The sequence below is a fragment of the Eurosta solidaginis genome, chromosome 4 (assembly GCF_040869045.1).
Source record: "Eurosta solidaginis isolate ZX-2024a chromosome 4, ASM4086904v1, whole genome shotgun sequence".
Lineage (NCBI taxonomy): Eukaryota > Metazoa > Arthropoda > Insecta > Diptera > Tephritidae > Eurosta > Eurosta solidaginis.
This window is the reverse complement of record NC_090322.1, coordinates 199233352-199246200: the sequence shown is the minus strand read 5'-3', so window position 1 is coordinate 199246200 and position 12849 is coordinate 199233352. Positions and strand designations below refer to the sequence as shown.

General features: G+C 41.5%; 1 protein-coding gene across 3 annotated transcripts in view; it reads left to right on the top strand.

Moving 5' to 3' along the window:
- LOC137250883 (general transcription factor 3C polypeptide 1) overlaps positions 1 to 12849 on the top strand; it is a 120074-nt gene that overhangs the window by 97716 nt on the left and 9509 nt on the right. For all 3 annotated transcript variants that reach the window (XM_067784531.1, XM_067784530.1, XM_067784532.1), the window contains one exon: positions 8093 to 8364. In XM_067784531.1, the coding sequence (XP_067640632.1) occupies positions 8093 to 8364 (272 nt within the window). The remainder of the gene's footprint in view (positions 1 to 8092; positions 8365 to 12849) is intronic.

Genomic DNA, 12849 nt, shown 5'->3' with positions numbered 1-12849 from the left:
TGCTCAAGCGTCTTGCATCTAGCTCACATGTCATCTTTTTGCCGGATATTTGAGTGGTTTCCTGTGATTTTTTTGTAATGTACGCGTTGATACTTCTGCCGCATAAAGTAACTCACCAGGACTTCTAGATTGCAGGAGGTCATCCACTCGACGCCGTTTGGTTTTTTCACGAATAAGCTTAAACTTTTTATCGAATACTCGGCTGCTTCGCTTAAATCGTACTTAAGTACAACAAAACTCAATAATTCTTTATATCTAGTTTCCTTCGAATGTTGAACCCAAATTTCAAAAAACTCCGTTCTTGGTACGGTTATAACTAAACTGCTTTGTGTTGTTGATTTTCCGACAGGGTGAATAGTTGATGACTGTTGTGCTGCCATCTTAAGTGTCGTTGATCGTTCTGATTTGTTATCAGTTGTACAGTATTTATATTACATTCAGGTATTGGCGTAGATGCTACCAAATGGGGTTGTTTTGTGTAGCGTTCCTGTGTGGTTATACCTGCATTAGGATTGCTTCGTATATACCTGTTTTTATGCCTTGGTGACTGGTGCGGTAGGTTGTGGCAGGTTGAAGTCAGTGATCTTCGCCTTTTTGCTTTTTGTGTGCTCTTGTTGACCTTGCGCGTTTATTTTTGTGTGTTTTATGGCTACGTGTTTGTTCCCTGTACCTGAGAATTGGTTTTGCCGTTTGTAGATCAGCTTTAAAGGTTCAAATATCTCGTCGGAGCTGGTACGTACATACATCCTATTTTATATGTAGAGATAACTAAATCTACAAAAAAAAAATTAAAAATAGATGTGCAAAGAATTCGCAATGGTTTTTTCTTTCGACTATTAGAGAATACTTGCGACTATAACATATGTAAAATTTAGCCCGGATGTTCGCGGATGTATGTAACTTTTTTGTCCCTAAAGTTAAAAATATAGAGAAAAAATACCTTTTCTTCTTAATAACGGAATGTTAAATATATTGAAAATACTCTAATTGCGAAAGAATTACTATTAAAAAATTTTACTTACCTTCGAGCTTAGAATCCATCAAAAAAATTATATAAAAGTGTTCACTTAAAAGAAATATGAAGCTTAATATTCAACAAAAATTTTGCAAATTAATCAATGCATTTTACGGCCACTCCTGCCTTCTTACTTCAATTACTCAATATATATGAGCAAAAAAAATGCAAAAATCCCGTTATTTTGTTTATTTTCTTTCATTTCTCATTACACTTTTCTTGGAATAAGAACTTTGTTTTTGTCCAGCTAGCTTGTTCTACACGAAACACTGTACGTTTCTGTGAATGTAGGTTTTGGGTTTGCGTATGTCGCTCGCTTTGTTTCGATATCCCGTATTCCATTAATAAAGCTCTGGATTTTTACCCTTTCGGTGGATTCCACAGGTGCGTCCGCATTCGCTAAATGTGCCAGCACTTCACCATCCGACGCAAACTCTTGCAGTGTTTCACCAGGCCTCTGGAAGCGGTTCAGTAACTCCATTTGGTATATCTGTCTCCTATGCTCGGTTCCGTATCGCCTCTAGTGCGCCCATCAATGCTTCATAACTGTTCCGTTCGTGCTCTGGAATAGTCTGTAAGATCTCAGCAGTAGGTCCTTTTGACGCTACGAACAATGCAGCAAATTTATCTTCGGCATTCCAGTTGTTCGCTGCTGATGTGTTCTCGAATTGGAGCTTAAAGACCTGTAAAGGAACAGAACCCTCAAAGGATGGTGTTTTTACCTTTGGCTTACTCGCTAAAACTGCTGGCCGATTTAGTTGCAACTTCTGTATATGACCTCGCAATGTTTCAATCTCGGCATCGATTTTGTTCTCGAGTTGTAAAATTTTTGTATCCTGCGCGTCCATCTTCAAAGAAATACGTCCGTCTTGCTCTTCCAGATGTGCGGAGATCTGCGTTGAAATTTGTGCCGACATTTCGGATATTCGGGCCTCTTGTGCTTCAGTCTTCGATGTTATACGGTTGTCCTGCGATTCCAGTTGGGATGCCATATATGTCTTTTGTTCTTCCAGTTGAGATGACATTTGCGACGACATCTCTGAAATGCGTGCCTCCTGTGCTTCTTGGATGTTATACTTTCTGTTACACGTGTTTCCTGGGCTTCTATTTTTGTCGATATCTGTGATAACAATGCCAATATCGCACTATTCTCGCCACTTGCGACTGGACTCGGACTTCCGTTCTTCTCTATTTTGTAAATGTCTCGTCCCCATTGGATGAAAGACATACTCCTCCACATTAATTCCTTCCGACTCCATTACCTCTCGTAGCCGTCCTTGAAGTTCGATCTTATTGCCGGTTGTATTCAATCCACGGTTCCCCAACTCCTTTTTCAGTTGCTGTATCCTTAATTGACTTAACTTTGCAATGTCCAAGTTGTATTCGAAATCTTCGAAATTTATTCAACAATTCGTCTTCTGACACTAATTGTAACACATTTTTGGGAAGTTCTGCTTATTCCAAACCTTCTGCTAACGTTCGAATCGCTAAACTGTTGAATAAATCACTCCAATATTCAGTATTGCAATATGGTCTTTATTTAGTCTACTTGGGAGTAGTACATTTATACTTCAATATCACGTACTTCACAACAGCGTGTTTAAATCAAACTAATTATTAATTACTCAGCTTGCGCTGCTTTTATAGTCTCCGTTACTTCATTCGCATATTTCTACTAAAGTCTAGACGTTTCGCCTTCTAGAACTGCTGTATCTCCTGCTTGGTAATTGTGTATGCGTGTGAATGTGTGAGTAACAACTTCGGCTGATGACTATATCTGTTTGTGAGTATCTCTTCGTTGCCTTGTATGTATGTGTGTAAATGATGATTGATTTGTTCACGCTCACAAGAGTGGCTGCTTTATTGTTGTTGTGCATTTATTAGTAGCAGCTTAGTGATGCTAATGCCCGCTTGCCAGAAGCATGAATGTGTCAAAATGAAAATGTTGGGAAATCGAGTTTCAAAGTTTATTGTTCCCTTAAAATTAGAAGTATTAGTTTTTAATGTAAAAATGTATCAATAAATTATACGCATAATATGCTCTTTCAACTGAGATAACTGTTTTGCTCGCATCCCTTTTATTCTCCGATATTTAGCACATTCATTTTTCGGGCCCAACTTTATGTGATTGAATTATACATTCATGAAAATGGTATTGCAAATTATTGGGTTCCATATAAGGTAGGAAGCTGTAGATTTAAGTAGAACCTAAAGAATCTAAAGGGTAATCCAAAGAAGCTTCTAACACAAAATCGGAAAATTTGCACATTCATGCTTCTGGCTAGCGAGCGACGGTATGATAAACGCGAGACCGCCTCCATTTCCGCTCTCGCGATCTTTTATGTGGACATTATACCCAGAACAGGTCTGCAGAGCAGATCTTGCTGTGAGTTTAGTCTCTTGAATCGCAGCGATGCGGATGTTATGCCGCTTCATGAAGTCGACTATCTCCGTGAATACAGAATTCTGAAGCGCAGCGAGGGAGACGTCGTCACTCAAGGGATAAGTGACGGGTGACTACTCCTGAGTTGTGGGAGGTCAGGACGTAATTGCTGTTGTGGCCGTGGAACTTGACGTCCCTGGGTAAGCATTGGGGTACCCGGTGTAGTTGGATTTGCGGCCTGGCAACATGCCGCAATGGAGCACCTCGGGGGTTGCCGTCGCGGACACCAGAACAAACATCTCTTCCATCAAAACCTTCTGGAGGAAAATGAATCTGTCTTGCAGATGCCGTTCGGAGTCGGTATAAAATATATAGGTCCCGACCCACTTACTCTTATTCTTTTTGATTGGCGCTTACCCGTTAAAACGGTTGCGGTCGTCAAACACTCTGCTTCCATAAGCGGGTTCGGATAAAAATAGTTTATTAGCCGAAGAATTATCTTTCATTCGCATACCATGACATAGCCAGCGTAGCCGCTGCGTTTCAATTCGCTATGTTGATGTCTGGCGGCCGCCGTGGTGTGGTGGTTGTTGTTGTTATTGTTTAGCACTGTTTCGCCCCATCCGATGTGTGCGACCGATCACAAATTGTCATCAATATCCCCTAACGGGAGTCCAAGGAAACTTGCTGTTTCAACAGGGATGGACCATAATGAGAGGGGTGCTAGAGGCGTTGGTTCTACAATACAGTTAAAGAGATGGTTGGTGTCATGTGGGTACACATTGCAAGCAGGGCATAGCAGGGTGGTAGCGTGCTCCGCCTACCACACCTAGTAGATCCTTCCGGCAAACCAACATCAACATTTTGAAACAAGTTTTTTCAATTATAGATAAGAGTTTTCTAAGCGCGGTCGTACCTCGGCGGTGATTTGGCAAACGCTCCGGGTATATTTCTGCTATAAAAAGCTTCTCAGTGAAAACTCACCTGCCTTGCAGAAGCCGTTCGGAGTTGGCGTAAAACATGAAGGTCCCGTCCCGCCAATTTGTAGGAAAAATTAAAAGGAGCACGACGCAAATTAGAACAGAAGCTCGGCCCAAATCTCTTCGAAGGTATACCACGCCTGGTTTTTATTTTTTTTGTGTTGATATCTGCTTAAAGCTCGTACTGCTTATCGCTAAATCTTTTGCGATAATCGCCATCGCCAACGCGTAGAGGCCCGTTCATCTTTCGAAGAACTTTTCTCTCGAATAGTCCTAGAGCCGCATCATCTGATTATGTTATGATAAATGCTTCTGCACTTCTTGTAGATTATAATTTTTGTTTGCCGAGATAGGACTTTACTTTTCAATTGCCTACTCAGACCAAAGTAGCATTTGTTGAGAAGGGTGATTCTTCGCGGGATTTCTAGACTGGCATTGTTGTTTTTGTTAATACTGGTGACCAAATAAACGAAATATTTTACTATTTCGAAAATATGGCAACAGTGTCGTGGTCGCCAACGCACAAATGCGCTGACTCTTATTCACCATCAAACCCATCTGTTCGGTTTTTTTACCAGCAGAACTTACGGCGCTTGGAGTAAGCAGCATATGCTAGTAGTTGCACACTTTTATAGAATATTTTTCCAGAGCGGTTAAGATCTTCAGATTGTATTATTTGGCCCAACATCAAATTAAAGAAATCGTACGATAGTGACCCCCTATCTGAAACCTCTTTTAGTTTCGAACGGCTAGGAGAGATACTTTCTAGTTCTGACTGGCTGATGGTGTTGCTCGACGTCAGACAAAGCGGAGTCTTCGTCTAATTTGAAGAAAAAATTCAAAAGTAGTACGCCACTAATTGAAGAAAGAGCTCAGACTGGGGGACATTACAATGCAAGTAAAAAAATCCGCTAGGTGGAAAATTAATTTTAAAATGGAAATTTTGCGATCGACTTTTAACTAACTTCTCGGTGATCCAGACACCTGAAACTTAGCTCATAGTTTGCGAGTCGATGGCACTACAATTCGTGGAAAACAAAATCCCGCCAGGTGGCAGACGAATCGAGATAAACGAAAATCCCTGAAAAAACGCAGGGAATTTTTCGATCGATTTTTAAGTAACTTCCCGGTGAGCTAGAGACTTGAAACCTGGGCCGTGAGTCAAAACCCGGTGACAATGCAATATTTGATCCAATAAAATCGCTAGGTGGCGCACGGATCGAGATATTAAGAAAATTAGTTTTGATTTGGGAATCTTTCAATCCATTTTTAACTAACTTCCCGGTTGCCTAGAGACTTGAAACTTGGCACTTAGTTAGAGGCCTGGTGACAATACAACTTATAGAAAACAAAGTTTCGCTAGGTGGCGCGCTATTCAAGATAACTGCAAATCCTTTAAAAACGGGGGGAATCTGGCGAGTAACTTCCCGATGAGCTAGAGACATGAAACTTGGGCCGTAAGTCAGAACCCGGTGACAATGCAATATTTTATCAAAAAAATTCCGATAGGTGGCGCATGGATAGAGACATTGAGAAAACTAGTTTTAAATTGGGAATCTTGCAATCGATTTTTAACTAACTTCCTGGATATCTAGAGACTTGAAACCTGAAATATAGTTTAAAACTTGGTGACAGTGGAATGTTTGATCAAGAAATTTGAGCTACGTAACGCACAAGTCGAACTATTTAGAAAACTAGGCCATACCTTCATGGCTAGCCTCCTGAGTGTTGCAGACAGTGTAGAATTCCACCTCGTTGAAGGCCCAACTCAATGCACGTCCTTGCATACTTTTAGGCGTACGCGACTTTCACCACGATTATTTTAGACTTTCAGGCTACTTTGATTTTCTTTGGTGAATTTTTGGGAGCAATGACCTAACAAGTGGTGAATCACGGGTTCTGGTGAATGAACTATTAGTGGTGGTGATGCCCCACAGCCAAGAGGTAATTCTCTAAACAAATAATGTTGGTACTAGACTTTAAAATTTTCTAAAATCTGCCGGCACAAAATTGTTATGCTTATTGAGTTAAGCCAGAACTCCATGGATAGCCTCGTGGGCGTTGCAGGCGTTCTAGAATTCCACCTCGTTTGTTAGCTATTCAATCTACACAGCTAAAAATCGTGGTGAAAGTCGCATACGCCTGAAAGGACGTGCATGGAGTTCAGGCGTTCGCAACTTTTACCACACGGAGGGAAATCTATGGCTCGATCACCCACAACTATTGATACTACATTTAATAAAAATTGTTAAACCTGTCCCATCAATAAATATGGATATGCTATCACTGTACGAATGATGACTCACTATTGAACTGGTATCCAAACAAAGTATGCGTAAGAAATCAATTAACTATTGATAAATTCGGCATTAAAAAAAATTAAATTTGACATTTGGCTTCGGCATGATTCGAACCCTGTTCGTCTGGGCTATGAGCCCAGTGCTCTACCATTAGGCTACGTCATGTCATGAAATTTCTAGAGAAATATTCAAATATATGAAATATAAAAAAATGTTAAAACCAAAAAACCGTCCATAAATATTTTTCTTATACAAATAAAAAAAGTAAAGTCCCATCAAAAAAAATTGTTTAATTGCGATATGACTTTATTAGATGCAAATAAGATTTGATAGTGGATCCATTCCAAATAGATATCGCACGAAATACGTCGCTATCAATAGCAAACATGATATAGCAGCCCAAGCATTTTCCCCAGTACACAATTTTTAGATGTGTAAATTGAATAGCTGAAAGCTATGAAACTAACCATAGCAATACACAGTGCAAATACAAGACACAAATCTTACGTTCCAATGAAGCGTGATCCAGATACGGATAGAAATTTAACATGCAAATGCAACAAACAAATTGATCCATATGGCTCACATTGTTGTTGCATTTGCATATTAAATCTCTATCCGTATCTGGTTCACGTTTCATTGGAACAAGAGGAAATCATTCCTGTTAAATGCCATCATATCCAACAGATGTCGCTGGGTGATGCACCACAGCCAAGAGAATTACGGCGACATCTGCTGGATATAATGGCCATATACATATAGCCAGAAGGGTGTCTTGGGAATTACTTAAATTACTAATCAAAGTTGCAATTGCCTTTTTATAGGCAGTACTAAAAAATTAAAAATAAAAAGATGATAAAAAAATTTTAAGGACTACCTTAATATAAATGGATCAAAAAATAGAAGGCAATTTTTCCTTTAATAGAGACATAGTCTTGTTGAATTTTGACTAAAAAACTTTAACAATAGCTCTTTTAAAAGAATTATGGGATTTAAAATTATAAAGGTAGAGCACGTGTTTAAATTTTAAATAATCAATTAGTTTATCCCAAGTACATGGTTTGCCTTAAATTGAAAGATTGCGCTCCACCTTTATAGTTTTAAATCCCAAAATTCTTTTATAAGAGCTATTGTTAAAGTTTTTTAGTCAAAATTCAACAAGACTATGTCTCTATTAAAGGAAAAATTGACTTCTATTTTTTGGTCCATTTATATAAAGGCAGTCCTTAAAATTTTTTATCATCTTTTTATTGTTATTAATTACGCACGAATTTGCAAAATATCTGACTTTTCTTATTGTCTGATCTTTGCGACAGCTAGCATAATATTTCTTTGGTGTTCTCAACTTTCTTCATTCCCCAGCACATTACAAATTCTGTAATTAAACTTAACCAATTTTGTATATTATTGTCAGGGATGTTATTGTTATGAAACCGCACGCGTGGATTCGTCTTAATGGTACTATAAATCGGCGTGTTCTAGATCGATGGATGGGTTCCGTACTCACTGAATGTATTACACGTTCGGGTTCTGTGGTTGAGAAAATTTGTACGAAATTTCCTTATTTATCACCGGTGGAAATTATGTTCCTTTTGGAGATGCTTTGCGAATTGAAATGTATTCATTTAACAGAAATAAAGCCGACCAAGACAAGTATTTTCTCATCATATGAAAAGCTACAAGAAAGTAAGTATGTAAATCATTTTACAAAAGAAGTAAACCTATTTTTTCCTAGCAGAAAACAGGGCTTTTTTGGAAAAGATTCTGAACTAAAGCATTCTTCAAACCGAATTCCGATAAAAAGCTTTTATAAAGTTTGCCGGGAAAGGGCCTTTTCGAAACTGCAGCCCAGATAGGGTGATATCCACTTTGCTTTCGATATGCATATGTACATACCGGAGTTTTCACAAAACCAGAGCAAATAAATTTTTCTCCGTCCGAAAGCTTGTATATCGACTTCAGAGTGGAATATCACCCTATCTCAGCTGACATCCGACGAAAACCGCCCTAACTGTGCTTAAATTCAAATTTTTTGACACTAGCTGGGGTGTTTATGAAAAAAATTCTGAGATAGGCGTTCTTGAGCCGTATTCTGAAATAGAGCGTTATTCACGCGTTTTCTGAGATAGAACGTTTTCCAAATGCCAGCCAAGATAGGGTGATATTTCACTCAGCAGTCGATGTACATTCACATTCACGAATCTTTCAACAATCAATACATTTTATACCAGTTTCACACAGAAGCTTTATAAAATTATTAAGATTTTTAATGAATAACAAAACAGAAGAAGTTTGCCTTTCACACGGATCCATTTGCTTCATCAGTTGCCTCATAAAAATCTATATCTAATATATATTATAAATGGGAAAGTTTGGATGTTAAGATGTTTGGATGTTTGGATGTTTGGATGTTTGGATGTTTGTCCAGACGTTTGTCTTTGTGACTCAATAACGCAAGAACGGCTGGACCGATTTGGATGAAATTTTGCACACATATAGCCAATAGTCTAGAAGGATCTACTAGCTATATATTTTTCAAAAGGGGCGTGGTCCCCGCCCCCCAGGAACAGTTATAATTTAATTATTATATTTTTTCGTCTTTGCGACTGAATCACGCCAGAATGGCTACACGGATTTCGATGAAATTTGGGACACAGACAATAGTCTACTAGCGAAATTTTTTTCGAACATGGAAAGAGGGGTGGGGGTCCCACGACCCCTTCTAGAAATTATTTTTCATAATTTTTACACATTATAACTTTACGTATACTGGCCTTCACCAATATCACAGACTCAAGGTGTCAAATAAGTCGAGGGCTTACAAAGTAAGCAGTGACACCTTCCGCCCGCCCCCTTTATCTCCCCCTCTGGTGTAAAATTCATAAATTGTTATAACTCAATCTAAATTTTCTCCTAAATCAATAGTTTTTGGTATCTGGTACATACAGAACGAGATCTAGACAATTTTGGAGGAACGATCAGTGGTCCTCTCCTCTACTTCCGCCATCCGCCCTCCATCAATTGTTTTTATTAGCACGCTTTTATTAGCTTTACCTGTATGTTTCTATCTAACTTTTTATTCGCTCCAATGCGCCTGCTGCCTTATTAACATGGTTTTATAATTAGCTTCACCTTATTTGTAATCCCGTAAGGGTCATATCGAGACCCTTCCGGTATCATTTCTGGATGGTTTTCGGGATCGGTCCGGGATTACGCCGGGGTAATTTCGGGACTTTTTCGGGACTATTTCGGGATCATTTTGGGACCCTTCCGGGATCATTTCTGTATAGTTTACGGAATCCGTCCGGGATCCCGTCGGGGTTATTTTGGAACATTTTCGGGACTATTCCGGAATCATTTCGGGACTATTTCGCGATCATTTGGGGACCCTTCCGGCATCATTTCTGGATGGTTTTCGGGATCCGTGCGGGATCTCGTCGGGGTCATATGGGGACTTTTTCGGGATCATTTGGGGGCTCTTCCGGCATCATTTCTGGATGGTTTTCGGGATCCGTCCGGGATATCGTCGGGGTCATTTGGGGACTTTTTCGGGATCATTTGGGGGCTCTTCCGGCATCATTTCTGGATGGTTTTCGGGATCCGTCCGGGATCTCGTCGGGGTCATTTGGGGACTTTTTCGGGATCATTTTGGGGCTCATCCGGCATCATTTCTGGATGATTTTCGGGATCCGTCCGGGATCCCGTCGGGGTCATTTCGGGACTTTTTCGCGACTAATACGGGATCATTTGGGAACCCTTTCGGCATCATTTCTGGATGGTTTTCGGGATCCGTCCGGGATCCCGTCGGGGTCATTTCGGGACTTTTTCGCGACTAATACGGGATCATTTGGGAACCCTTTCGGCATCATTTCTGGATGGTTTTCGGGATCCGTCCGGGATCCCATTAGGATAATTTCGGGACTATTAGGGGATCATTTGGGAACCTTTCCGGCATCATTTCTGGATAATTTTCGGGATCCGTCCGGGATGCCGACGAGGTCATTCCGGGACTATTTCGGGATCATTTGGGATACCTACCGGCATCATTTCTGGATGGTTTTTGGGATTCGTCCGGGATCCCGTCGTGGTCCTTTCGGGACTTTTTTTTCGACTAATACGGGATCATTTGCGGACCCTTTCGGCATCATTTCTGGATAGTTGTCGGGATCCCGTCACGGCCATTTCGGGACTATTAGCGGATCATTTGAGGACCTTTCCGGCATATTTCTGTATTGTTTTCGGAATCCTTTCGGGATCCCGTCAGGGTCATTTTGGGACTTTTTCGGGGCTAATACGGGATCATTTGGGGATCCGCCAGGGGTCGTTTCGTGACTTTTTCTGTTTTATTTCGGGATCATTTGGGGACCCTTCCGGCATAATTTCTTGATGGTTTGCCGGATCCATCAGGGTCATTTCGGGACCATTTTGGGATCATTTGGGGACCCTTCCGAGATCATTTCTGGATCCGTCCGGGATGCCGTAGGAGCCATTTCGGGATTTTTTGTTACTTTTCCGGGATCATTTCTGGATCTGTGCGGGATCCCATCTGGGTCATTTCCGGACTATTTCGGGATCATTTTGGGATCCTTCCGGAATCATTTCTGTATGGTTTTCGCGATCCGTCGTTGATTCCCTCGGAGCCATTTCGGAACCTTTTCTGGAGTATGTCGGGGTCATTTGGGGACTTTTTCGGGATCATTTGGGGCTCTTCCGGCATCATTTCTGGATGGTTTTCGGGATCCGTGCGGGATCTCGTCGGGGTCATTTGGGGACTTTTTCGGGATCATTTAGGGGCTCTTCCGGCATCATTTCTGGATGGTTTTCGGGATCCGTCCGGGATATCGTCGGGGTCATTTGGGGACTTTTTCGGGATCATTTGGGGGCTCTTCCGGCATCATTTCTGGATGGTTTTCGGGATCCGTCCGGGATCCCATCAGGGTAATTTCGGGACTATTAGGGGATCATTTGTGGACCTTTTCGGCATCATTTCTGGATAATTTTCGGTATCCGTCCGGGATGCCGACGAGGTCATTTCGGGATTATTTCGGGATCATTTGGGATACCTACCGGCATCATTTCTGGATGGTTTTTGGGATTCGTCCGGGATCCCGTCGGGGTCATTTCGGGACTTTTTCTCGACTAATACGGGATCATTTGCGGACCCTTCCGGCATAATTTCTGGATAGTTGTCGGGATCCGTTCGGGATCCCGTCACGGTCATTTCGGAACTATTAGGGGATCATTTGAGGACCTTTCCGGCATCATTTCTGGATTGTTTTTGGAATCCTTTCGGGATCCCGTCAGGGTCATTTCGGGGCTTTTTCGGTATCATTTAAGGATGGCTTTCAGGATTCGTCCGGGAACCCTTCAGGGTAATTTCTGGACTTTTCCGAGACTATTTCGGGATCATTTTGGGACCTTCCCAAGATCATTTCTGGATGGATTTCGGGATTTGTCCGGGATGCCCTCAGGGTCATTTTGGGACTATTAGTTGAGCATTTGAGGACCGTTCCGGCATCACTTCTGGATGGTTTTCGGTATCCATTCAGATTCCCGTCGGAATAATTGCGGGACTTTTTCGGGATCATTGGGGTCCCTTCCGACATCATTTCTGGATGGTTTTTGGGATTCGTCCGGCATCCCTTCGGGGTCATTTCGGGACTTTTTCTCAACTAATACGGGATCATTTGCGGGCCCTTTCGGTATCATTTCTGGATAGTTGTCGGGATCCGTTCGGGATCCCGTCAGGGTCTTTTCGGAACTATTGGGAGATCATTTGAGGACCTTTCCGGCATCATTTCTGGTTAGTTTTCGGGATCCTTTCCGGGTCCCATCAGGGTCATTTCGGGACTTTCGGCATCATTTAAGATTGGTTTTCAGGATTCGTCCGGGATCCGTCAGGGTAATTTCTGGACTTTTCCCAGACTATTTCGGAATAATTTTGGGACCCTCCCAAGATCATTTCTGGATGGATTTCGGGATCTGTCCGGGATGCCGTCAGGGTCATTTTGGGACTATTAGGTGATCATTTGAGGACCTTTTCGGCATCACTTCTGGATGGTTTTCGGTATCCGCTCAGGATCCCGTCGGAATTATTGCGGGACTTTTTCGGGATCATTTGGTGTCCCTTCCGGCATCATTTCTGGATGGTTTTTGGGATTCGTCCGGCAT